Source organism: Aspergillus japonicus (genome assembly GCF_003184785.1).
Source record: "Aspergillus japonicus CBS 114.51 unplaced genomic scaffold BO86scaffold_9, whole genome shotgun sequence".
Lineage (NCBI taxonomy): Eukaryota > Fungi > Ascomycota > Eurotiomycetes > Eurotiales > Aspergillaceae > Aspergillus > Aspergillus japonicus.
Genome location: NW_020291646.1, coordinates 589,691 through 615,485, shown reverse-complemented (window position 1 = coordinate 615,485; position 25,795 = coordinate 589,691). Strand labels below are relative to the sequence as shown.

Below are 25,795 nucleotides of genomic sequence, written 5' to 3'. Positions count from 1 at the left end.
TTGGAAAGGGCATTTGGCTTGACCCTGCTATCGACATGCACATCTTGCGGGTTGATGCACACATTTTGGCAAGTCCGCGTGCGACCCTCAATTCTCTCGGGCTATGCTATGATCCAGGGTCTTTGTTGGAGCTTGCTGACGCTGTCAATTTGCTCCACGAGCACATTGGGCCATTACATGTAAATAAGAAGTAATCATTAACAGGACATATGTATTCATTACAAGGGCGAGTCATGCCAGTCAAAGACATCTTCATTGATTTCTATGGCAAGTGACTATTGGAACAGCCGCAATGTGTGCGAAATATGTTTAAGCATGAACAGAGGTTGAGACCTCGAAGGCCCGGGGCTCGAGATAATGTTAGATGCATATGGACACAGAATATGCGAGACAAGACGCAAATGCACGTAATTAAGACGGAAATAACATTGACCCTGGGGTCAACAGGATGTTTTGAATGCCACAACGCCGACCCATCATTATGCCGCACATCAAAATATGCTAACCACGCTATGCAAGTCTCATTATAGGGATAGAAATTCCCTGGAGGGGTATCGTAAATGTTTCATGGCTAGATCTGTTAAGTTGAAAAAGAATGAAGTGGCCGTGCCGTTGCCTTGATGCCGACTGACTACCCTTGAAAATGGCCGCTCGTCTCTAGAGGAAAGAAAGCCGGACAGCAAGAAGCAGAGTCGGATCTAAGTATCCGACATATCGTACTCTTCGTCAGTATCGCTGACCTCGTTGCCCCAGCGATTGACAAGGATACGTCTGCCCAGCTGCTCACTGGGCACGCCGTCACGCGGAGCGCCAAAATCGAGAACCTGGAAATGGTCAGCAAACAACACTTGTATACAGCAAACACATTACTCACTTCGATGTAGGTCACTTCACGACGTTGCACTGCAGCAACGCAGCGACGATCATTGAACTTGACCTGCCAAACTCCGCCCAGATCAGTGAGAAGGTCTCTAACACACTCTCCAGTGCGAACATCCCACATCTTCAAAGTTCGATCGGAGCCGGAGATGACCTTCTGTTCGTCATGCTGGAAGCATGTGATCGCCCCTGTATGAGCACTCAGCAAGTTCTTGCATTGACCGGTCTCCGGGTCCCAGATCCGCAGAGTACAATCTGCAGCTGCTGAAACCAGACGTTCATATTTCAAGTCGAGCAGCCCAACGAGAGAGCTATGACCTTCCAGGTTGAACAAGAGAGACCCTGTCTCCAGTGACCAGACTTTGATCATGACGTCCATGGCTCCACTGATACAGCGATTCCTCTTATGATCCAGGACCACGCTATACACCTTTTGCGTGTGACCTGTAAGTCTGTGGACAACTTCTCCCGTTGACGTCTTCCATACCCGCACTGTGAAGTCATAACTCCCGCTCACCAATGTGTCACCATGTGCTGCGATCGCTCGGACCGAATGCTGATGACCTGTAAGAACACGAACGAAATACGGGCAATCGGTGTCGTCCGAGTGAGGTCCACTAGGATGATACTCAGGGTCATCAGGCTTCGGAAGTTTCCAGACTCGCAGATTGGAATCACGAGAACCTGTGATAATGAGTGGCTCTTTAGGCATCATCTCAGCAGAGCCATCCGCCTTTTTTCCCACTTCTGTTGGTAGGACAATTTGCAGGCAGCGTACAGTTGAGGTGTGCCCGTGGAAGACCTGGGTACACTTCGCTTTTTCTATGTCCCAAACTCTGACTGATCGATCGGTAGACCCAGAGACCAAAGTATTGCCGTAGTACTCGAGAGCCCAAACGCCACCCTCATGTCCTTCCAGGGTTGCTCTGAGAACACCAGTATTTGTGTCGAAAACATTAATATTTGTGTCATCACTTCCGGTCACAATCTTATCCGTGTCAAACTGCAAGCAAGTGACCACGTGATTACCGTGTGCCCCAAATGCAATATGTCTTGGTTTGACATCCGGTTTCATCCAAGCTTTGTGGATGGCATAATGACGCTGATACAGCGATTTGTAAAGATGAAGTCCTCGTAGGGTTGGCAGGCCTATTTCTGGGTACGGGATAGCGGCGGCGGCGGCACTCGCGGCAGCGTAAGGTCCTTCCGAGTTAGACACCTCTGTTCTCCAATCTGCGGATTCGGAATGATCAGTTCCACTTGAAGAAATCTTCCTCTTTGTTAATTTCCGGCTTGAGACACGTGTGACGGCTTTCCTTTTTGGTCGACGACTAAAAGACAATGCCATGTCACTTGACTCCGTAAGAGATACCGCAGTCTTGTTGTGGCCAGATTCCTCGTCAGACTGGAAGGATGGCAATGCACCTAAGTCTTTTTCATGGTCCTCGCTGCCGCTCGGGAACTGCCAGCCCCATCCTTCTCTGATTGCACGTTCCAGCTCTCCATCGGGAAGTTTGAAGCCATCTCGATCAAAGAGCTCTTTCCACGACTTCTCGTCAGAATTGATGATATGTCGCCATCGTTTGGACACCTGCGCGGCTCGACACATGGTCTGAACATCGAAATATTTGACGATATTGAGACTTAGCTCGGTCGGAAGAGCAGACAAAAAATCACACTTCAGGGCCGGATTGACAAGGTCTGCAACAAACTGCAAGGTCGGTTTGGGACAACGCTTGAGCAGCTGATGCATAACATACGGTTTCATCGGATCAGGAATCGCGTCGAAAAAATCCAGGATTGCAGGAATCTCCATTAGCGAAGCAGACCGCTGCGTAACAGACGATGAGGAGCTGCCGCCAGCTTGCTCAACGAACGTTGCCTTTGCTTGCACATTCCGCAAAGAACCTATCGCCTTGGTGTCATTATTGTCATAACTCGAGTCCGTGTCGGCTTCTGGATCTTCGGCAGAGTCGAACGAGGAATCGACGTTCATAGCGTTCATCGCAGCAACCGGGGACAGACTTGGGCTAGGTAAGCACATATCTTGTGCCACCACATTATCAATAAATGCCCGCTGTGTCGCTGATTCGCTTGGTAGATGCTGAGAATCGTCGTCCGGAGCACCATATCCAGAATCCTGACTTGCGGACGCCCCTAACTGGGGTCGATTGAGGCTTGATTCTGTGTCACTCCGAGGTAACGGCCTACTTCGGTCTGAGACCACGGTTTTGGTGCGGGACGGTTCTCTCCAAATATTGTCTCCTGGAAGAGTGCCTTGCGACTCAATCTCCGAGGACAACGGGGATCGTAGCAGTGTCTCTCTGCGAGGATTACTCAGACTGTAGACCCTCCGTCTGGGGATGACACCCTCCCCCGCACTGTTATTGCTTTCCGTGTCCGGAGTGGCGAGGCCAGCCGTCATAGCTTGTGCTTGCGTGGAGGCTTGAGAACGAAATGAACGAACTGAAGGCTCGGACGGAACTCTTTGGGAAGACGCATGAGTGATACGGTGACTATTCTCGATCGCGCGACGCTTCGATATGGAGAGATGGTTCAGGGGTTGAGAACGTCGGGCCAGTTGAGCATCATCTGAGGTGAATGAGGTCACGGATCGTACCATACCGTTCGAAGCGTTCAAAGCAACCGCCTGTTCGTTCAGCTACATGTTTTATATCAGTATATTCATTATAAAAAATCAAGACAAGCGAGCTAATTCAGTAATCACAGAGTGGAAATCAGACAAACATACCTCCTTCAACTTGGCAGCCGTGTCTTCGGGCTCGTGAAATATAACCTGTTTCCCACCGAGTTCGAACTTGATGTTTCTCAATGATGGGGGAGTAGGAGATGATGCCAAAGGATATAGCTTTGGGTCGAGATTCCGCATTGCATGAGGCGGCCTTAGAGGCACGGGTGGAAAAGTGGTGGTCGTGGTGGTCGTGGTCGTCACAACCGTGGTTTGGGTGGCAGGAGCAAACGAGAATTGTCCTACAGCTGCTTTGGGAGAGCCAGGGTCAAGACCATGGCTATTTTCGAGATCCTCCATGGCGTGTTTCCAGAATCCGGTGCTATTGTAGAGACGAGGTTCAGTATAGAGCACGGTCCGAGAATCTGTCGCGCTAAGAAAACGTGGTCAGGGCGAGCTCAAGGTCGAGAGTATGAAGAAGTATAAGGCATCGAAGATAGTCTCAGATAGTTGCGAAGCTAGTGCGGTGAATGAGATCTTTTTATAATGGGGCGAGGAATCGTAGTTTTGTGCGCGAGAAAGTCGGCTAGACTCTTGTCGAAGCAAAGTCGGTGTTAAAGAGGGTCGCCAACACGATACACGCCCATCAAAACCATTTGAGTGCCCAAGAGGATTGGGAAAAAGAGTCGTTAGAACATGTCCGTGCCAAGTAAGGTCGACTTAAGAGAAAAAAGGAACAGAGGTAGTGGGAGGTGTAAAAGGAGTGGGTTGGGTAAGGTTGGGTAAGGTTGGAAAAGCTGTGGCGTGCTTTGCTGACAAGGAGTTTGTTGTGAGGAGGGTAAATGAGGATAAGGGAGGGAGGGAGGAGTTGAGGGAGGGAGGGAATTAGAGGAGAGGGAGAGGGAGAGGAGACAGGCTGGGCTGGAGTGGAGTTGGAGGAGGAGAGAAGAGGGAGAGCGACTAGGTAGAGTTGGAGGTGGTTGGCGGGCGAGTAGGTAGGTTAGTAGGTAGTAGTTTGGGTCAGTGCCTTCTTTTCTGGTTGGAAGTTTACTTTACTTAGTCAGTCTCAAGTAGTCGAGATAAGTTAACTAACTTAACCAAGTTCTCCGTAATCAAGTAGCAAACCCAAGTAAGGTATCGAGGGTAGTCATCAAACACCTGGGAACACTACGGAGTAATACTTGATTATTGACAGATTAAAATACTAAATACTCAATAGTAGTCCAGTTACTGATACTGGAAAAGTACTAAGTACGGAGTAGTCAGTCCTTAACACCGGCTAGCCCAATCTGGCCGCCTTCCCGAAGTCCTCGTTTTGGGGCGAAATCGTCATTTTCATTCTCCGCAGTTGCAGTTTTAGTGACGACAGACCTTGGAAGAATGTATCTATGGCAATCAAGGGTTCTTGCAGGCCAAGTTTTTGATAAGCAGCAGGTGGTGCAATTTTTTCACATACTCAGTACTCAAGAATAGAAGAACAAAAAGCAAACAACAACGGAGGCAAAAATTCAAGAGGCGAGGCGGGCGGTTAAATTAGCTGCTGAGTTTTTACCGTCCTGCAGATTCAATTTGCCCAGTGCCCCCAATGCCCGGAACGCTCTGTGACCTGAAGCCCAATCATTTTGCTGAGACATGCAGAATCATGGCATCGAATCGTGGGCGTGTCGGGATACTACAGTAGGTTCCTGTTTCCACCGCCACCAATACTTTTTTTGATCGCCCTTCATTATCTATCAGTGCATATGACACTTCTTTGTCTTACTCTGCAGGCTTGGTGCGTTTTTTCTGCTTTCTCTATCCGTTTGACGAGGAACGCCTCGTGGAAGACTACATAAATGAGTACTACTGAGTAAGACTGGCATCTCGCCACTTGCCTCGGAAACAGTACACGTGACATGGTGGGGGCTCTTGAAGGATGATGATTACTGTATATGGTTATTTTTTGGCTATGTTCTGTTGAATATCGAACCCACCAAGCTGAAGAAATCGGCATCCAATGAGCAACATCTCGTGGCAGGAAGCGCAGATCGGTTACTATCTTCCTCTGTTGTTTTGTGTGCGATCAAGGAAAAGACATCGATGTGCCAGACTTGCCTGGGACAATTGCGGGGAAGCGCCAGATAAAGTCAGACCGTCTCGCCCGCGTTATCGATCATCGGTTGCCGGTTCCAGAGATTACTATTGTACGTACACACAATACAGTAAGTAGTTGACAATCTCGGCCGCAGGCATTCAATCACTTTTGACCATTCATTTCTTCAATAACTACTTACTACCTAGTAGTTGATTGGGTTTGATCCTAGCCCTGTGGTCGAACTATCAACCACAAGCTGTATAGTAAGATTCCTAGGTAGTAATAAGTAGGGGTTGAATAAAGTAAATGAATGGCTCTATAGTACCTTGATCGATACATATATTTTCCGTTGCGACCCTCAGAGAAAGCAGTACCGCGTAGCACCTTGACTAGGTAGCGAATGATTAGAGAAGCTCCTTCGAATCCACTGTAGATACTAGATAGATTATTTATACGGAGTACTCTAGAAATGATTCATTATAACAAGGCGGGTTCTGCTGGCAGGAAAATTGGCCTTCGCATTCCCCGTGACCCGGACGGTACTTTGGGTGTTGTCGGTCGGATGTCGTCGACCGTCAACTCAACCGCCAACCGCCAACCCGCCTTTGGTCGGTCTGCTTTCCCCGAACATTACTTGCTCACCTGCAATGTTACTCTGCTTTACCGTGCTCTGATTCCTCCCCCCTCCTTGCAAACTCCTTCCATTGATCACACGCACCCCATACTGCATTCTTCAGATAATCCATCTTGCCGCTTTCCAGCATGGTCAGATTTAGGGACCCCAATCCGCTTTACCCCTCCGTTCAAGTACAGCCACCTCGCATCCTTCATGATGCGGCGGCGAGTAGCGGGCCCACAGCCAATGTCCAGACCCAGACCGTCATTGGAGCCTCCCCAAGATTAGTGCTTAAAGAAAGTATATCGCAGCAGCAGCAACAGAGCTTGGAGATGGTTCAGATCATGCTGCATGTATCGGTAGGGCCTCAATGATCATCCCCTTGTGGGCTTGTCACCGACATCCGCCTGACGCACCTGACTAGTTTGGTACCTTATTCTACCTTCGGTTCGTCGCGTTTCCGCCTCGATTCCCTATAGAGCTAGAATCTCATAGTTGTGCTATGCCGCAGGGAGTTCCTACCGCTTCCCTGTTTCGATGACAGGGACCTTAAGGAAACCCAGCGCGAAAGGAAATTCTCCTACCGCGAATTCCTCGACCGGAATACGCCATGTCCTACGCTAGAGTCTGATGCGCAGGTTCCCTTTGGCAAAGGCAAAAGGGGCCAGCCGCTGAAGATCATCCTTCGAGGCTCCGATCCCAAAGCGGATATGATCCTTGACATCTTGGTATGACTCCGTAGTCAATCGCGCATTACAGCATGTTGACGTGTGCAGGAAAACGGCATCTTCGACGCTTTGAGCAAGAATGTGTTGGAAGCCGTCCAACTGACCGTCCTCGTGGACAAGGACGCCCCCGAGAACGTACTCGAGTCCTACACGTTCTCCTTCAAATACTCTGGAGAGTCTGGAGATATCAACCACCGTCTCGAAAGTCTGTCGATAGAACCAGTGGGACTAGTTGCTGACATCAAGACTGCCCAATCGGCCAGAGTAGGCTTGGAGACGATTGTGAGGCGGCTGATCACGTTGAGTGCCTTCTTACCAGCTCTTCCAAGTCAGTATCTTCAGTTTATTCGAAGAGGGAATTCGCTAACCCAAGTTGAATCAGATAAACGCAATCTAGGGGTTCATTTGTTCTATACTGATAACTGCCCTCCTGAATATGAGCCTCCGGGATTCAATGGAGCGAAAGATGACACAATTAAGTTTCCCCATACGGAAAATTGGAAAAGAGAGTCGCAGTCATGCGGTCTAATGGATAGTGGATGGCATACGTAAGGAGAACTTTAACCCTTGTGATGGCTAAGTAGCTGACTGCATTCAGTGTGGGACTCAGGGTATCTTCCATGAAATGGACTGGACCTGAACCAGAAGGCTCAGAAGCTCTGCCCCAAATACCACCTGATCTTGAACATACGGATATAGTTCAGAGAATGGATGATGTGGGATTTAAAGAGAAAGAGAGCGAGGCCGCTATCAACGTGATTGAAAAGAGCAACAACGCCAATGAAGATGTTCCACCAACCCAGGACCATGTTGTCTCTTCTGCGCCATCGCAGAAAGCTGATGATTCCGTGGAACCGACCCAGGATGTTGCCGAAAGGCTGCAGTTGGAAGGGATGTTGCGAGTGAGTGAAATATGCTTGAGACATAACAAATATCCTTAGAAAGGCGACTAACATGCCCAGACTCAAGATTCAGGCTCTCAATTCGACAGTGACCTGTCTCCTACACAGCCTATCGTCCCTGAAGAGCGTCCTCAGTCCGAAGAACCAAGCGCTATACAACCAATTCAAATTCCGAAGCCAACTCTTTCAGAGGAAAGTATTCGTCAGATTATGGAGTATTCGAAAGCTCATGGCTTTGATGCTTCTCGAGCTGAAGAAGGCCAAGGCAACGTGAGGTGTCAATGCGGTTGGGAAGGTGAAGAAAAAGCAAAATCCATGGTAAGTGGCGAGCCTGATAGTACCAGGAACACAACCGAAACTAATCTTTTGTAGATCGAATGCTCTTTCTGCCACTCGCATCAGCATTTACCCTGCTACGGATACAATGATAGCGACGATGCCAGGTTACCTGATGTCCACGCCTGTTATCGTTGCCTCTTGCGACCGAAAGAAGGCCAAGCACTCCAAGAAATGACTAGCCTAGTTCTTCTAAGAAGAGCAATCCAGATCATTCAGACGGAGGGCTACCCGAATCAGACGTCGACCTTCACTGAGAAGCTTCGTGAGTGAATCACCTATACTTATCGTACAATACTCTGACCGTGTGTAGATTGCAATGGACAGACCATCGTGCAAATGACGGAGCTGCTCAGAAAGCGCGAGCTCCTGGAAGCGACACCGGGATACAAAAGTAAAGGGTTTTCGCGCAAGGGCTTGCCAAAGTTCTTCATCCCCGCCTCGAAGGATGTCCAGCGGACAATTGAGGAAGAAATCCTGGATCCGATGCTGAAGATTCGACACCATGTGAGTTCGCTCTTGCTGGTTGTGACTTCCAACCGTGCTAAACGTACTACAGTACATATGGCCAGATGGTTCGCAACCGCCTACTGAAGCGGCCAAGTCCTTGATCGATAAAGAGCAGGAAGCAAGCATTGAGGCCACGGGCCCACAAAAGGACAGCCTGGATTCTGCGCTCAAGCCAAGGGAACAGCGCGACACAGAGCCACCTGAAGAAATCGTGACGGTTACCGGGAGCCAGACTCGAAGTCGCAAGAGGAAACAGTCATTGCCTGTTACCAAGGCAGACAGTGCACAGCCTGAACAGTCGACACCAGACCGTCTGAGTGGCAGAGTCACAAGGTTGAGCAGTCGAAGGGATAGCTCCCAACAGACCCACAGAACTCCGCGCCCAAAGACACCGACCACGAGAGAGATGAGCGAGGGCAGTCTTCGAAGGAGTGGCAGAAAGCGGCGTAAGATTAGCAACTACTCCAAGCTCATTGATGTTGGGGCCGATGAGTTTGATGTCTGAACAATGCGACTCTTGAGGTCTCACCAATGGGATGCGCACATGCTCACAGCACCTCCTTAAACCTTGATTAGTGGGATGAAATCCTTCAACCTTGAGGTAATACACAAGGGTCATGTTAATTATAAAGTGAAACGAGGACCCTGAGTCATGACAGGCTTTCAGCATAGGGCCTGGCTTAGGGTTTCTGGCTAGCTTTGATGTGCAGCTAGGATGTTTCGAAATAAGGTTATAAAACCCTTTCCTGTCTCAACCCCCACCCCACGCAGTGACCAGAAAGAGCTCAAACCCACGAACAGGAGGGGAATTGGGGACCTTTTGCAAGATTTGATACCGCGTGAAACGCGCACGGTTTGAGACGCAAAGATAGGGTGTTGCTTTGAGTGGGTACGTCTTTGTCTGCACGGTGGTCTATGTACACCTTGCAGGCAAAGCTTGTTTTGTTTTCAAAAAAAGCTACTATCAGCATATTAGCAGCAGTATGATATATTTGGGAAGTTCTGTCAAGACTTCAATGACAAAGCGAGTCAGTTCCTTATCTGGGTCAATCGTTGCAGGAGGTGGAATGAATGACCTTCTTTTCGTGTCGATGGAATCTCAGTAGGCTGTTTCTGAAAGCCGCCCGGGCTTCGTATTATAAGCCACGAAGAAAAGGTTAACTCCGCTAGTATATGATCGAGATTGACAAGAGCAGGAGCCACTTATCATACCACCTAGTCCTGTACTGCTGGTTCACCCCTCCGCCTCCGGAACCGAAAAGAGCTGGAGGGCCTTGAATACAGGCTGAAAAAGGCGAAGGAACAATGGTTGATCTATGGCCTACCTCAAGCACGAGACGTCGGAGTTGTCAAAAACCCCCAAAGGACTATAGCATAGTACCAACCTGGTTGACCGCTCCAGTGGTCATTTTCCTAGCTTTCCATTCCATTCCATCTCAGCAATTCCCCCGTACCTTATACATCTCAATAGGCGGCTATATTGCCTATTGTCACCGACACAAAACGTACTGAGCTCATGAGCCCGCTCGGCATCTTCGATAGTCACCTCCGTCTACCTCCAAACCGTACCAGAAGCACGCGAGGCTGTTGTCGAGTAACCATACCGAATATCCCCTTTTACCCCAACACACATACACACACACACACACACACACACACACACAAGTTAGCATTCGTCGCAAAAACCAATGTCCCTTTTCCTTCTCCAACGCGCTCCCTGTTCCTCAACCTGTAGACCTGAGCATCATGATCCCCAACACCCCGAAACAACACCATCGCATGATCCAGGAAGATGCGAAAGCCCCACCTGGCAACTGTGAAGCCGATCAATACCCAGCCAAGTACCGGCGTGGATCACCAGAGCGCCAAAAACGGGGCTTTGGGGGGGGGGGTAATAGGGCCGGGGAAGCATAACGATAAACAAATTTGGAATTTGGGTTGTGATGGTGGAATCTGAATGGATCATGCCCGCAGCAGGTTCGTGGGCGAAACAGCACGGACTGAACTTTTTTGACCCTTAGTTGTAGTAGCAGTGGTAGTCTACCTACATATCTGGTGCGTTTGGGTTTGAGATGCTCCATGAAGATTGAGCCGTCATATTCGGAGCATTTGCAGAAGAGGGATTAGATTCGTGCGGGCAGCGGGGACTACGGGATGGGAGGAGGTGGGAAGTGGGTAGGGATTTTGGGGGAGAGATTTGTTTTTGGAATAGGAGATGGCGGGAGAGAATGAGCTTGATGATTCTTTTTTGGGGAAATAGGCATAGGGAGGTCTCTCTTTTTTTTTGGGGGTTCTGTTCTCCTGGGCTTATGGTAGGCAGGTAGTAGGTTATCTGGGTTCGTTGAGCGGAGTCCCCCCATGATCCGCAGACAATCGGCACATTTTGGTATGCTGTACGGAGTTCTGCCTGTCCAAGTCGATGGTCTGATTCATCTGGGTCATTGTTTTGTCCATTTTCCAATTCCTCCTCTTGTGAGGAAGGGGTGGACCGACAGCTTGAGAAAACATCCTGTGAATTATGTCAATTCGGCATAGGGCTCGTCGATCAGGGGTCTAAACCCAAAGGTTCCAGAGGTTCAGGAGCCAAGTCAGCGAATAGTCCGCAAATGGTCCCTTATGTCTGAAACTGGTACTATTGACCGTCCAAAACCCATTGACGTGCGGATTGAGTTTATCATTTTCTGGAGAATGTGGCTGCGTCTTACTATCTCGGGTTATCGCTCCAGGAACTGGATATCGTATCTCTGGAGTTCGTGGGGAAACTCTGGCGCTTGGCTCTTCCCGTCTGTTAGCTCTCACAAGGCCTCATAGCAGCGTCAGCACGAGCCGCAGTGGACACAATCGTGTTCGTCGCAGAGAACCAAATTTGTCATATGCCCAATAAGCATTTATTTTTGTCGAGCTGCGGAACTGGCTCGGCAAGTGAGTGGCATTGAATGGGAGACTAATTCGGTAAATGATAGCCGGACAGACGGACGGCAGCTTGGCAGATAATCGATCTGCATACTAGTACCGTACTGTATTTCTTAGGAAAACGAGGCATGCTGCATGAAATACTGACCTGAATTCCCAAGCAGGTTGATCTCATCTCAACAGTGACCATGGCGAGAAACTGATAGCATGAAATGGCAGCTAAGAACACTGTTGAGATTTGCATCTCAGTAGCCCCTTCGGAAGGCCTCAAATTCAACATGGTAGGTGACACAACCTTCACCCGATTGATCCCGCCGTCTGTCCCGAAGTAATCGGAGCCAGTGAGCCAAGTCCAACCCTGTGGTAACAAGACTGACTGCCACTGGCGTCACCATACTCTCTTCATGCTGGAAACCGCATATGAGTAATTCCTCTGCAGGAATGTACATGCAAATGAGGGTTCGGCGAGACGCCATTCCAGCGGCGTTCCATGGAAACATGTGCCAGAGGGCCATCGATCATTGTTGACTATTCAATCGCCATGCATCTAGGATTTGAGATTAAGCCTTTGGCTACCCAATGACGAACGATTGATGTCTAGTTCGCCGCTATCTTGTCTCCCGATCGGTTGTGGCGCACGGCTGTGGACAGCATGTGAATGACGAGGATGTCCTAGATATTCCAATTAGAGTAGAGATGGGCAGGTTCGTGCTTGCTCAAGATCGATATCATCGACCGCTATTGAATCGGAACTTCGATGACCCCACCAGTGCGACGCCGGGGTATGACATTGGGGCGCGGGACGAAGATCAGCAGCAGCGAACATTCCCATTGGGAGGAAAAAACCAGCTACCTAGGCTAAGGGACGGCTGAGAGGCTCAGGACAGGCGAGGAGGTTCGGTAGTTCTTCAAGGCAAGGCTCTTTCCACAGTGTGCAGTGTGCACATACTCAGTAATCAACAATTTCCATGGATCATCGATCATCATCGACGGAGTGGTTGGCAGAACCCGTGGAGCAAAGACTAGCCGCTTTTAGCCCCTGACTTTAAGTTCTTGAGGATTTTGGATTTTTGATCGCTGCCGACACAAACTTGGTCTGACATGACAGCGCGACAGTTTGCGTTTCTGAGATCTGAAGTCCTGACACACTGGTGTATGCAGTACTCATTTATGCGCACCGGCACTTGGGATGCGTTGCTCAAATGGCTGCAATTCTTTCCCCCCTTCTTGACTCGAGGAAAGGAAAGGACCGGGCTTCGTTTGTTTATCCCGGAATAGTCCAAGCAGGCACGCACGCACGTGTGCAGCCGCGCGCCTAAACCTTTTCCGTAATGATTATTTATTCTCCTGGAAAAGACAAAAACAAGACTATTGCCTCTAGAACCGCCCCTAGAAAAATGCAGAAGACGGGAAGGAACACATCCTTGAAGCAACAAAAAGAAAGAAACTTTAGCTAAGGCAAGGGGTTACGCTATCGTGGACTGACTTGTCACTTCGACTGCATCTCCAGCGTGTATGTACACTCTCTCTTCCCAAGTCTTTTCTCGTGTGTCGTGACAACCAAATCATTTAGCTTAGCTTACCAGTTCCCATGGAATTTTTACCCGTCGCCCCGTTCGGAACCCCTGGAGTTCAGGAGATCAATTTTCCAGGTAATCAATTTCTTGCATTGTAGATTAGCTGTTTGGGACTCCGTACTCCGGAGCTTGTATAGTATTGGAGTATTCACGGACACACAGCATAATCCCTCATGCGCTGATTCGGATTCCGGGATTGAGTCTCTCACGGACCTCTACGGCCCCATAAGAGGCCGACCTCAGAGCCCAGACAACACCTGTGGCACAATTCCACGTACTGGGTTGGAACGGCCTCCAATTGCAACATGACAATGAGAAACCAATTCCTTTCTGAATCCTGTACTTGCCTCGATGGGGCATCGCTTGCCCCGGGGACCCATCATGAGTTAACAAATTCTCATCACCGGGTATCCACGAATCCACCCCTCGAGCTCCCCCCTCAGCGGCCACTTAGCGATCTATCTATGGAGCCATGGTTGAGGGGTGCCTGTCGATTGTTACTGCTGTTGTACGATGCCCCAATTCCACTTGGCACTCACCATTCGCTCTCCCCTGATTGTGATGGCCATGGCCCAGGGCTTGCTTCTTGACGTTCGTTGCCGGGCTCTCATGCTCCACATCTACGATTTGAGTTGCTAGAAGAGAACCTTTCACCTTTCAAGACGTCTTTGTTTGGGTTCAGGTTGTTCATCCCGAGTCCCGACTTGCTCCCTCCTACCTAGTAGTTGGCCCATGCTACTTGATTTAGACACTACTGGCGCCTCCTTCCAGTATTTCTCTGTTCAGTGTCCCACCCCTTTTACCGATAGTAACCCTCTACTACTGTTTTACAGTGCTCTCTGCACCGTGATTAATAGTTTAACTATACGGGTTTTAATTTTATTTTATTTTATTTTATTTTCTTTTGTTTTATTGAACGGATTTTTTTTTTCAAAGCGCCTGCTATTCCTTTTAGGCTTTGACGGGCGAGCCCTCCTGCGCCCGGTCAATCTTCTGCACGCACCGGCAGTCCTTCAAAAGCAGTTGAGGATCCTCTTCTTGGTGCTCTGCACTTTTTTTGGACAATAGCTTCACTCGTTCACCTTTTTTCTTTATATCGTCAAACCGCAACATCTTTTCTCCCATAGTCGAACAAACTACTTGACGACTCCGACTGATTTCCCTTCTTATCTTACTTTCTTTAACCCTATGCCACGGACCCCTGCCCCTACATATTGTGGCGTTCATAGGGTCAAGTTCCAGCAACTATTCAATTTCCAGACCGCCTATTCGAGCTTATAGCATTTTCTAGCGAGACGTTGGAAGCCGGAAATCGTGGTGACCAAAACGGTAATCATACAGACGAACAAGGAGTTTCAGACGGCACACCGACTTACGCTCGTGTGGGGAAGACACAAACGAATTCGGACACAAGGGCTAAAAAGGATTCCAGACCCTCCACCTCGAGCTTCGAGTCTCCGTGTCGATTTCACCGTTGTATGGAGAGACGATTGATGTGGTTACTCCAAGCTAGCGCTGCAACGAGAGTAAAGTAGTCCGCTTGCAACTGTCACAGACCGAACTCATGAACTCGGGACTTCGGAACTTCTTACCCAGCAGACCACTGAAAGTTACTGAGAAGAATCGCCAAAATGGATCCAACTCCCGCTGGAAAGCTTCCAGCAACATTGAGTCAGGATGATCTGAGGAACGAGAATTCGTCAAAGGCCTACAAGATTCTGGGAGCCGCTGACATCCCTTCTCGCGATGAGTACCCGAACCGCGACGACAAGAGAAGATCGAAAAAGCCGAGCTTCAGACGATCTCCGGATGTGAAGTCACAAAAGAGTGGGAGTTTCGTTCCCTTTCCGACCGCCGGTTCAGAATCCACTCTGTCACCAGCTCATCTCCGTGTTCGAGCCTCGTCCCCGCTGTTGGGGCAGGAGTATCGATTAGAAGATACTGCCTTGCCTGCTGTACCAACAGCCTCGAAGAGACTTCACCTTGGCGGCTCCTCGTCGGCCTTGTTTTCCTATTTTACCTCCAAGGAATCAAGCACGGATACGAACCCGCCTCTTGGAGTTGCAACCACCAACTCTGGAAACAGCGAGCATCGCAAATCAGAGTTGCGGCAACATGCTGAAACGCGCCATGGACTGAAACAGCCCAAGGAATCTATGAGGGACTCGCGAAAGAAGATGCGGCCGCCTCGAATTGATCTTTCAATGCTATTCCCCAAGCCACGGGCGAATGCTGCGCCTCTTCTTTCCCCCCAGCGGATGGTAGATTCGCCTTCGCCCATCTCAGTAACCTTCGAGCAGACTGCTACCAACCCGGAAGACACCCAGACCCAAGATCCCTCTCACAAGCTACCAAAAATGCCGCCTCATCCGAAGACATCTATTCTGAAATTAGTCAACCACCACGCTCAAGAAGCACCTACTACTTACAAGATAAAAAGCTCAGATTGGTCAGACCCTTCCTTCGAGAAGACCGTACGCACCAATGAGATGGACCTCGCTTTGCAAAGGTTTAGCGACATGGAACATACCGCCCGGCCGTCCGAGCGATTGCATGCACAGTCTCAGAGCCGCGACAAACACGTGATAAAACGGGACTCAAAGTCGACCGAGCAGGACTCGCGAGACCTATCGTCCAATAGCTCCGTGAGCGGATGGAGCAGAGACTCCTACTTATCTCCCAAGGCCCGCCTTCCACCGAAAGCTTATCGTGCCTCAAATTCTGGGCACACTGGCCCCAATGCGAAGACTTCAATGCCCAAGAAAACCAGCAAGAGTACATTAAAAACGGCGGATCTTAACCAGTCAAGCGTTCTTTGTCTGTCTTCGTCAGAGGACGAAGAGGAAGACGACGACGAAACCTACCCCAAGGGTCATACTGATGCAAGTGCGAGAAACAGTGTGGCAACTTACGGCGAGTTTGAACCTGAAATCTGCACAGCTTCTGCAGCGCACACTACTAGAGGCACGCTACGAGACATCGACCGGCCAATATCTGGCATAAGTCGTGGATCGCAGTTCAGTCAGAGGAACCAATCTCTTCGCCGAAACCCCTCCATGTCGTCAGCGGGAAGATCCTCAACAGCCACTAGGAAGAGCCAGTCTCGCCGATCGAGTGGTATTCCTACCATTTCTGAGCCAGAGTTCTTCCATGGAGATCCTATCTTCAGTCAGTCAAAGACAGCCCCGCGCACTAGAAACTCGATGACTGCACAGAAAGAGGCCAATAGGCGAAGTAGAGTCATTGCGGTGACGCGGCAAGAGGAACATCTTCTAGAAGCCATGAGACAGAGACAAGGCAAAATCACACCCAGTCTCTTTAACGAAGTCCGTGTTCCGGAACCTGATCAGGGATCTATGCTTTCTGTGCCTTCACGCGATTCCTTCTATGGCACGGATATGTCGTTCCTACGCCTGAGCCCGGCAGTTTCAGCCAAATCCAGCCAAACCACGCAGCAAAGTGATCGGGAGGGGCTGGTGTTTCAGAGTACTTCTGATGGAGAGCAGAAGACTGTCTGGTCGTTCCCTTCGCCTCGCACCAGCCTTGCATACTCCGAGAGCCTTCCATCTCCCGTCACTAGCGGGGCTTCTCCCATAACACCCACGCATCCTTTACATCGCTTCTCGGCCCTTCCAACGCAAAAGCCTCCCCCCATGCGTCCTCCTCCGGCTGTGCCCAAGGCACAACGACGACACTCAAGGCGACGCACGGATAGTAGCGAAGCGATCATCCTGGAGGAGTCGAACGAGGCGCCCCAGAGCGACGACTTTCCTATCTGGGCTATTAGGTGGAACAACGAGAACAGTAACATGACGGCTGTCCACTAAAGCACGATGTCTTGGAAGCACTTCAGCTGTCTTCCAAGCTTATGAAACCGATGTCCAACAACTTTAAACTAACGTCCAATCATACTGCATCATTCACTCGCTTGATGCATCTCATAATTATCTACCTACCAACCCGAACAATCGTTGCTTTCTCATTGATGCCTAACTTGATGTCATTTTGTGTAAACTTTGGCGACATGATACCAGATGACTATCCTTTAACAACACCGATCGCTGGCTTATTTACCTACTCATGTATATATTCATTCCTTTGACGAGATTGGAAAATGGGTGGTACGATGTACCACCAAATCAGATCACTGAACCATAGTTTCTTCCTGCACGCGTAACCTGGTGATCTGTTTGATTGCATAGAAGACAAAGAACTGTCTGTGGCTGCGAACCTGCACGAGCGTGGTTTGTTTGTGTATGAGAGGCGCCCCGCTTGTCGCACCCATGCAAAAGTCCGCGATGAAAGGGCTGAACAGGCAGCCCCTGAAGCCGGCATATGATACCCGCCGGGCTTGTCGAATCGCAGCCAGGCACGTTGGAAAGTACCACAACAGGGCGAGTGGCGGTGCCTGGATTGGAGATTTGGTGGCTTGCCAAGGTGCCGAAGGCAGGATTTGTCTATTCGGAAGGATTCTCCGTCAGTCGATGCTAGAATGGATGTGTGCATTTGTTCATCTTGTTGTAGCATGGGTGGTGTGCGCTGGTGATGAGCATGGATCGACGTGGGTGACTGCTATGTCCTAGTCTGACGTCAGCTGCCATTCCTCAGGGGGAGGGGGGCAGGAGAGATTAGCGAAAGGTTGACCCAAACAATTGAGTTGAAGGCTGGAAAGTGGGAAGTGGGCGGTGGGCAGTGGGAAGCTACGCAGTACGCACCGCACCCTACGTAACCTATGGACTGAGTACCAAGCCTAAACTGCCCAGTGCAGACTGCAGACTGCCTTTGAGGGACTAGACCGCCACAGTTGCTGCTCAGCTGCTCAGTGCTTTTCTTTCCCCCTCCCTCCCTCCCGTGACCCACACCGCCCAAACAAGCGTCTCGACAATACCCCGGACTCTCTTACTCTCTATTCACTCCCTCCAGGCTTGCTTTCCTTGCCTTTCTTCCTTTGTCCTTTGTTCTACGGAGGTTACTCTACCTGAACCTTACACCTTGATATCCTATCCTCCCATTTTCTCATTTTCGCCCTCAAGAACTAGTGACCCTTCGTCTACCTGCTTCTCGCGACTCACTCAATCAGGCCTCGGTTTGCTGGCGGACTCACGGCCCAGCGCGCACAACCTCCCGCTACCCCCTCCTCCTCCCACAACCGACCGACGCGTGCACATTTCGCTCTAGAAAATCTCCGCCGCAGTCGCAACCAGTACTTTAACTCACGCGACGTTCGAACATTGCTGCGGTGCAGCTTGTATAAGACTGCTAGTGTTTTACTCGAAAATTACCCACAGACAGCGCAAGTATCGTCGAGGACGAGTTGACTAACGTCACCATGGGAGAGACCGCAGCGCGCCGGTCTGCAGGACTGGGAACAACCATGAAAAATGCTTCTTGGGTCCTAGTAAGATCTTCATGTACCTTGTGTCAAAAGATTGCTGCGCGCCTATACTTTGCGCTCAGCGTCAACCTTCCTGGCACGTCCGCTAACTATGTATTCTGGTCTAGTTGACGGCACAGTATACTGCCTTTGTGTTGGTAAGCTCACCATGTCACGCAATGGTCTGCAGTTGTAACGGAAAGCTAACTCCTCCTTGTAGCTATCACATTACTCTAGGGTCATGCCGCCCGCGGGCGGCAGACGGTATCTGACGTCCACCGCTGTTTTCTTCAACGAGGTCGCGAAACTCGCCATCTCCCTAACCATAGCCCTGTACGAGGTTTCGAAGACGGCACCACCTTCGGTTCCCGCAACGTCGCTATTCTTTTCGCTCACCTCCGCCGTCTTCTCCGGCGATAGTTGGAAGCTCGCAATTCCCGCTTGTCTCTATACGCTCGCCAATTCTTTGCAGTACATTGCACTCTCGAACTTGCAAGCTGCCACTTTCCAGGTCTCCTACCAGCTGAAGCTTCTGGTAACGGCCATATTCAGCCTTTTTGTCTTTAGAAGGTCGATTTCCCTCCGCAAATGGGGTCTGCTGGTACTCCTTGTGATTGGGGTTGCACTGGTGCAGATGCCGAATGCCAGCGTCGATGAGGCTCACTTCGACGAAGCTGCCCATCTTTCCTTCCCACGCTCGTTGGAGGAATGGAAAGCTGCTAAGCTGGGACGTGAAAATCTACACAAGCGTTCCGCGACTTATGAAGGCATTGAAGAGGATATCCTGACTGCTAATCCTCGCTTGAACGGAACAATTGGTCTCTTGGCTACTGTAGGTGCCTGTGTTGCCTCTGGCCTAGCTGGGGTATATTTTGAAAAGGTCATCCAAGACAGCGCGAAGACGACATCTCTTTGGGTCCGTAATGTTCAACTAGCCGTTTACTCTATCTTCCCTGCACTATTCATCGGCGTTGTATTCCTGGATGGCGAGAAAGTGGCAGCCAATGGGTTCTTCGATGGGTACAACTGGGCCGTCTGGTCTACCGTTATTGTTCAAGCCCTGGGAGGTATTGCCACGTCTTTCTGCATTGGCTATGCCTACAGGGATGCGAAGAATATTGCCACGGCCGCAAGCATCGTCCTCACAACGTTAGCGAGCACTTGGCTATTCGAGTTTGAACTCACGGCAAATGTATGCGATCTCCCCTTTGCTTACTGAGACGAGAACTAATGTGTTTGCTTGCAGTTCCTCCTTGGGTCTTTCGCAGTACTAGTGACTACTTGCCTCTGTGAGGAGTCAAGCGCCAACCCTGTCAAGGCTCAACGACAGACGCTGCGTCCGCCCCCCATTCGAGTTGACCGCTATGAGAAGGATAACAAGAGTGGTGAGGCTTCACCTGCCTCACCATCACCCAACGAAATATCTATCAAGCTCCCTGGAACACCATTCTTGTCCGATGCCGGTCTCTCCACATCGAGACCTACATCACCGGGCCATGTACGCGTTAGTGCTGGCCGCACTCCAAGCGGGGGATACTTTGAGAAGCACCCTCGGGATCAATGAGTCGAGGGTGCGACTACCCGTGTTTTGATAGTAGCTTTTGAATTGGCGCTACATTGTATCATGGTTTCAGGAAGTAAATATGGATGGATAGAAGTGGTGATGCCTGTTACGTTCTTGACGGAAAATGCCTCAATTTCTTGTACTCTATGGTCGTTCTTCTACCTTGTTGATTATAGCTGATAGGATTCTCAAATCCCATGTTTGTATACCCCGTGCATCTGCATCATACGAAGCAAAACTATTATAGCGTGGCTTATCTTTCGATATCCGGGACATATAAGCTTGACGCGCAATACATTGTACAGTACATCATCTTGACTGATTAGGGGCCCGAGGGGGCTCAATCAATTGCCCCGTGGGAAGTCACATGTTTCCTATCAGGTCCTCTTTGGGAGACTACCCATCCTTCCTCTCTTTCCGCATAGCCTCTTCTGTTCCCATTGGTATCTCATACGTTCACAGCAACTGATGGTGAGAGATATCGTATATCTAGGCAACATGCGGCGTGATCGGTATCATTTTAGGCCCTCACCGAGGCAGCGGACCTTGCCCGAGCGCAGAGCAGAGCTACTGCTGCGAACACCGAGTCGGTTCACTCACCACGCTAATCGTACGTTAGAGGAGGACGCTCGTGTCTCACCATATTTCAGCAGGCAGGCTCAACAGACACCCGAGAGTTATCTTTATGAGAATCTTCATACGCCTCCATTTGACACTGTTCAAGAGCTTGATGCATTTGGTGGGTCATGAAAGTACTTTCAATCATATTTTCCGTGGGCCTAACGTCAATGGTTATTCAATTAGATCTTGAGCTGCTGGCGCAGTCAAATGCGCAGACACGAGGTCTTCTTCAGCCGAATGCCGACGGTGATGGGTACTCAGCTCCGAGTCGCTTCGAGTCGGTTGTTCATCCTCGAAGAGCTCGACATCCTCATGGTCAGTGTACAGATACGGAGATATGCAGAAATAACAATCTGATGATATGGCAGACGTGCTTCAGGTGTCACCTCGAGATGCAGGATCCAGCTCCTCGGGTGTAGGGATAATATCTCCGTCGAGTCCCTTGCTCAGACTGCAAGCCCAACGGGGCACCGCGAACCCGATACCCAGGTACCCCAGTGACACCCGAACGGATATTGAACCCCTGTATAATGCTAGCTCTAATTCTGAACGACCATCGCCTTCCCTTGCTGATTCGGGGCAGTCGGGGCATTCACAGCTAGGGCAAGCCACAAGTTCACCTCGTTTCCCTGCGTCTGTTCGGGGCATTGTCCTTGTATCGGTGCATGAGCTTCCCGATAAATATCGCGCCATATTCCCTTTCCCGGTCTTCAACGCAATCCAATCCAAGAGTTTCCAATCCGTTTACAGAAGTGACCACAACATCGTCCTCTCAGCCCCAACAGGGAGCGGGAAAACCGTGATCATGGAGCTGGCGATATGCCGATTGATGAGTACATCCAAGGACGAAAGGTTCAAGGTGATCTATCAAGCGCCCACAAAGTCTCTCTGCTCGGAGAGGTTCCGAGACTGGAATGGGAAGTTCCTTACCTTGGGGCTGCAGTGTGCCGAGCTGACCGGTGACACCGACCACACGCAGCTGAAGAGCGTGCAGAACAGCCAGATCATCATCACCACACCCGAAAAGTGGGACAGCGTGACCCGGAAGTGGAAAGACCATGCACGGCTGATGCAGCTGGTCAAGCTGTTCCTCATCGACGAGGTTCATATCCTCAAAGAAGCTCGAGGAGCAACACTCGAGGCCGTCGTATCCCGTATGAAAACTAATGGTTCGAATGTACGGTTTGTTGCGCTGAGTGCGACGGTGCCGAACTCTGAGGACATTGCGACTTGGCTTGGTCGCGACGCGACAAATCAGCACTTGCCAGCGCAAAGAGAACACTTCGATGAGAGCTTCCGCCCCGTCAAGTTGCAAAAGTTCGTCTATGGTTATCGATCACAGGGCAATGACTTCGCCTTTGACAAGATGTGCAACACCAAGTAAGCCAAGTCGACTTCTATCGCTTTACCTGAGCCTTAATTAACATCATGGATGTAGACTTCCTGATCTGATCAAGACGCATTCCTGTAAGAAGCCCATAATCGTTTTCTGCTGCACCAGACTCTCTGCCGTCTCGACGGCGAAAGAGCTTGCTCGACTGTGGTCGATGTCCAATCCTCCTGCCAGACTATGGAAAGGAGCAAGCAGACATTTGGGAGCCCATAATGCAGATCTGGAGGGTAGGTTCTGACCCAGAAGAGAGGAAACCACAGTCTGTGATGCTGAGTATTTGAGCAGGTATACTGACTGCTGGTGTTGCCTTTCACCATGCTGGCCTTGATTCCGAGGACCGGCGCACGGTTGAAACAGGGTTCCTCCAAGGGCATATCAGCATTATATGCTGCACGTCAACTCTTGCAGTCGGAGTCAATCTTCCGTGCCATCTCGTGGTCATCAAAGGCACCGTGGGCTGGCAAGGGGGTGGCTGTGGGGAATATTCCGATCTGGAAATCATGCAGATGCTCGGCCGTGCGGGACGACCACAGTTTGACAACAGTGCCACAGCGGTGATCATGACTAGAAAGGAACGCGAGTCTCACTATGAGAAGCTTGTCTCAGGATCTGGGAGCCTTGAGAGCTGTCTGCATCTGAATTTGATTGACCACCTTAACGCAGAGATCGGGCTAGGTAATGTGACTGACATTAACTCCGCCATCAGATGGCTGGGTGGAACGTTTCTGTTCGTGAGACTCAGAAGAAATCCAGCACACTACCAGCTGAAAGAAAGAGCAGATGGAGATGGAGAAGACGAGATGCTTCGGCAGATCTGCGAGAAGGACATCAAACTCCTTCAAGAGTATGGGTTGGTCACAGTCAATGGCCTTCAATCGACCAGTTTCGGAGAGGCGATGGCTCGCTATTACGTGCGGTTCGAAACAATGAAAAATCTGCTCGCGTTGAAGCCCCAGTCTACTGTGTCACAGATAGTAAGTAAAGGGGATCGGGTATGCATGTTGACGCTGAGACTAAACATCCAAAGCTATCCGTCGTTGCTCAAGCGGAAGAATTCCTGGACATTCGTCTCAAAGCTGGAGAGAAGTCTCTCTACAAGGAGATAAACCGCTCCAATGGGATACGATTCCCCATAAAGGTCGACATAGCGCTTTCAGCCCACAAAATCTCGCTTCTGGTCCAATCCGAACTGGGTGCGGTGGACTTCCCGGACGGCGAACAGTTCCAGAAATTCAGATTTGTCTTTCAACAGGACACGAGTTTCGTCTTCAGCCACATAAATAGACTGATTCGGTGCATCATAGACTGCCAGATCTCCCTTGAGGACGCGGTGACCTTGCGAAATGCTCTGGAGCTGGCGCGGAGTTTTGGAGCCAAGGTCTGGGATAACTCTCCGCTACAAATGAGGCAGCTTGAGCAGGTTGGGATCGTGACGGTCAGAAAGCTGGCCGCAGCTAATATCACAAGTATTGAGGCGCTGGGGCAGTGCGAGCCGCACCGCATTGATATGATCTTGAGCAAGAATCCTCCCTTTGGCGCGAAGCTGCTGGAGCGGGTTGCGACTTTCCCTAGGCTCCGAGTAGCCATCAAAATGGCCGGCAAGGTACGCTGAAACAGCAACGCATACTTCCCCCAAAACAGTCACTAAGAGCCAAGTAGGAAGTCAAACCGGCAGGCCCAGTGAGAATTCGCCTTAAGGCAGAGATCGCATTCATGAACGACAAGTGCCCTTCCTTCTATCTGAAACGTCCCGTGTATGTTTGCTTCTTGGCTGAGGTATCAGACGGTCGTCTCCTGGAGTTTCGACGCATCAGGTAAGCTGGAGTCGCTCTCGTCATGACAGTCATTCAAGCTAATGTGCCATAGTGCGAACAAGGTGTCAAACGGCCAGGAGATTTTGCTCAGTGCGGAATTAACGGACAAGGACCAGTTCGTGTCATGCAGTGTTTCGTGTGACGATATTGGTGAGGGCATGCATGTCCCTTAGACTCCTTGTTTGTCGCTGACGCTGGCTAGCTGGGACATTGAGATCCGCGGTTCTGAAGCCCGAGCTTCCACCGACACTCTTCTTTTCTCGTCCGAACACAAGGCCCGAGGCTGCTGCGGCGAAGCCCCCTATCAATATCTCAAGCTGTGATAGCAATGATGATTCCCAGAGCAAGCGACCCACTTCACAAAGTGTTATCACTCTGGATAGCGACGAGTCATTGTTCGACAGATTCCTGCAGGAAGGTACGTTCGGGGTCCTACAGGATCCATGAAAGACCACTAACCTGTTCTTTACAATAGAGGACGAGAGTTGGTCCTTGGGCACACTTCCAGCGCCTTCAGGAAACAAAAGACAGAAGAATGGCTCTGGCGAAAGCAAGGGCTTTGACGGCAAGGCCAAGACCAGCGACGTTGAGGAACCAACACCAATGGAGAACGGCAGATGGGCATGCAACCACCGCTGCAAGGATAAGACTGTGTAAGGAGCTATGGTGGTTCTTCAAGATAAGCTACTGATCAGAGTAGGTGTAAGCACTTCTGTTGTCGAGATGGACTTGACAAGCCCCCAAAGGCGAGTAAAAAACAGCCAAGCCTGGGGGCCGAAAAGCCGATGGGGCTCAACCAAACAACCCTGCCAGTATCAATGACCAGGAAAGATGGCGATACGGCTGGCGCTGAGCTGTATGGTTTGAACTTGACTAAAGAGTCTTCCGCCTCTATGAATCGTGAGTTGCAGAAAGGTCCGGATCATGCTTCGGAGAATGAACCAGCGGAGCCTTGGTCCAGCGGAGGACCCAACGATGGTGTGTCTCCTGGGTTTCACGAAAGCAAACCTTCACGAGAGCCTAGCGATGATACCTTCAGCGATTTCCCTTCACCTGCCGCTCTGTTGCTTGGGGATCAGACAAATGCGCAGACCGACAATGGTGGGCCTTGCAAGAAAGTCGAGATGGACGCGGACACATTAGACCTAGAGGACAATTGGTCAGATGATGATGTGTGGCTTGCTGTTCAGTCACCGCTTGAGATTCCTTCTTCCACGGAGAAGACTAAGGTTCAGAACACCCCATCGTCTGCAGATCGTGTTGACAGTCGATCCAATGGCCAACCTAAACAAAGGTAGGGTAGCAGGCATCTAGGAGATAAGCACTGGCTAACAGTAGTTTGCAGTGGGGAAGAGCCTCCTTTCATTGCAACTCGCGGAAAGAAACGAAAGTTGTCTTCATCAAACGACGATAACATGAAAAGGATCAAGTCAAATGGACAGCTCGTGGAAGAGGAATGCAACAAGGAGAATAGTCCGCCGGAAGAGCTTCAGGGAGTTGCATCTGCCGAACAGGTTGTTGTGCCGAAAGGCTGGGAGGACATTGAACCTGCACTGCTGGAGGAGTTCAAAGATATCATCAATCTGTTTTGAAAGGATGAGAGGGGGTCTCTGGCTTGCTGCATGATAATGTGTGGCTCTGCTTGTTTGTTGTACCCAATAATAAGTAGCTTTAATATAGCGGAGGATGGGTGTTCAACGCTGAGGGGGAGAACGGAGTCCAGCTTTGATATCATAAAGAAGCTGAAGGAGGTTCACTATTTTCTCTCACTCTCCAAAGCAGCATGCTCTTTCGTTTTCAAATGT

The 25,795-nt window shown here is 50.2% G+C and overlaps 6 protein-coding genes across 6 annotated transcripts; 4 read left to right on the top strand and 2 right to left on the bottom strand.

The window, feature by feature from the left end:
* Nucleotides 1-614: 614 nt before the first annotated feature.
* BO86DRAFT_243515 (F-box/WD repeat-containing protein) lies at nucleotides 615-4,276 on the bottom strand. Its single transcript, XM_025667111.1, has 3 exons — nucleotides 3,632-4,276; nucleotides 875-3,541; nucleotides 615-824 (listed from the first exon to the last, which is right to left on the bottom strand). The coding sequence occupies exons 1-3, from the start codon at nucleotides 3,926-3,928 to the stop codon at nucleotides 699-701; spliced, it is 3,090 nt and encodes a 1,029-aa protein (XP_025530340.1). The 5' UTR covers nucleotides 3,929-4,276; the 3' UTR covers nucleotides 615-698.
* Nucleotides 4,277-6,404: 2,128 nt separating this feature from the next.
* Nucleotides 6,405-9,239, top strand: BO86DRAFT_397285 (putative meiosis specific protein Hop1; the record flags this gene model as incomplete). Its single annotated transcript, XM_025673495.1, has 10 exons — nucleotides 6,405-6,617; nucleotides 6,683-6,705; nucleotides 6,770-6,986; nucleotides 7,035-7,314; nucleotides 7,369-7,534; nucleotides 7,585-7,888; nucleotides 7,949-8,206; nucleotides 8,261-8,489; nucleotides 8,538-8,731; nucleotides 8,784-9,239. The coding sequence occupies 10 exons, from the start codon at nucleotides 6,405-6,407 to the stop codon at nucleotides 9,237-9,239; spliced, it is 2,340 nt and encodes a 779-aa protein (XP_025530339.1).
* A 5,171-nt stretch (nucleotides 9,240-14,410) lies between these two features.
* Nucleotides 14,411-17,174, top strand: BO86DRAFT_442835 (uncharacterized protein). Its single transcript, XM_025676331.1, has one exon. It carries the CDS (start codon nucleotides 14,856-14,858, stop codon nucleotides 17,049-17,051), a length of 2,196 nt encoding a protein of 731 aa, XP_025530338.1. The 5' UTR covers nucleotides 14,411-14,855; the 3' UTR covers nucleotides 17,052-17,174.
* Nucleotides 17,175-17,909, bottom strand: BO86DRAFT_243413 (uncharacterized protein). The gene has a single exon (XM_025667110.1). The coding sequence runs from the start codon at nucleotides 17,749-17,751 to the stop codon at nucleotides 17,299-17,301; it is 453 nt and encodes a 150-aa protein (XP_025530337.1). The 5' UTR covers nucleotides 17,752-17,909; the 3' UTR covers nucleotides 17,175-17,298.
* A 179-nt stretch (nucleotides 17,910-18,088) lies between these two features.
* BO86DRAFT_387056 (putative UDP-galactose transporter) lies at nucleotides 18,089-20,367 on the top strand. Its single transcript, XM_025671488.1, has 4 exons — nucleotides 18,089-18,622; nucleotides 18,727-18,756; nucleotides 18,819-19,790; nucleotides 19,845-20,367. The coding sequence occupies exons 1-4, from the start codon at nucleotides 18,554-18,556 to the stop codon at nucleotides 20,160-20,162; spliced, it is 1,389 nt and encodes a 462-aa protein (XP_025530336.1). The 5' UTR covers nucleotides 18,089-18,553; the 3' UTR covers nucleotides 20,163-20,367.
* Nucleotides 20,368-20,613: 246 nt separating this feature from the next.
* BO86DRAFT_333502 (putative DEAD/DEAH box DNA helicase (Mer3)) lies at nucleotides 20,614-25,699 on the top strand. The gene is made up of 12 exons (XM_025668814.1): nucleotides 20,614-20,901; nucleotides 20,967-21,098; nucleotides 21,152-22,163; nucleotides 22,222-22,403; nucleotides 22,462-23,150; nucleotides 23,204-23,779; nucleotides 23,836-23,990; nucleotides 24,043-24,140; nucleotides 24,193-24,408; nucleotides 24,466-24,643; nucleotides 24,691-25,284; nucleotides 25,336-25,699. Exons 1-12 carry the CDS (start codon nucleotides 20,631-20,633, stop codon nucleotides 25,580-25,582), a joined length of 4,350 nt encoding a protein of 1,449 aa, XP_025530335.1. The 5' UTR covers nucleotides 20,614-20,630; the 3' UTR covers nucleotides 25,583-25,699.
* Nucleotides 25,700-25,795: the final 96 nt, after the last annotated feature.

Coding starts and splice junctions, on each gene's coding strand:
- BO86DRAFT_442835 (XM_025676331.1), top strand. CDS start 14,856: ATGGATCCAACTCCCGCTGGAAAGCTTCCAGCAACATTGAGTCAGGAT.
- BO86DRAFT_243413 (XM_025667110.1), bottom strand. CDS start 17,751: ATGCTACAACAAGATGAACAAATGCACACATCCATTCTAGCATCGACT.
- BO86DRAFT_333502 (XM_025668814.1), top strand. CDS start 20,631: ATGGTGAGAGATATCGTATATCTAGGCAACATGCGGCGTGATCGGTAT. Junction 21,099..21,151: donor AAGAGCTCGACATCCTCATG/GTCAGTGTACAG, acceptor ATGATATGGCAG/ACGTGCTTCAGGTGTCACCT. Junction 24,409..24,465: donor CGACAGATTCCTGCAGGAAG/GTACGTTCGGGG, acceptor TCTTTACAATAG/AGGACGAGAGTTGGTCCTTG.
- BO86DRAFT_243515 (XM_025667111.1), bottom strand. CDS start 3,928: ATGGAGGATCTCGAAAATAGCCATGGTCTTGACCCTGGCTCTCCCAAA. Junction 3,542..3,631: donor CGGCTGCCAAGTTGAAGGAG/GTATGTTTGTCT, acceptor TAAAACATGTAG/CTGAACGAACAGGCGGTTGC. Junction 825..874: donor GTGAAGTGACCTACATCGAA/GTGAGTAATGTG, acceptor GACCATTTCCAG/GTTCTCGATTTTGGCGCTCC.
- BO86DRAFT_387056 (XM_025671488.1), top strand. CDS start 18,554: ATGGGAGAGACCGCAGCGCGCCGGTCTGCAGGACTGGGAACAACCATG. Junction 18,757..18,818: donor AGTATACTGCCTTTGTGTTG/GTAAGCTCACCA, acceptor TCCTCCTTGTAG/CTATCACATTACTCTAGGGT. Junction 19,791..19,844: donor AGTTTGAACTCACGGCAAAT/GTATGCGATCTC, acceptor GTTTGCTTGCAG/TTCCTCCTTGGGTCTTTCGC.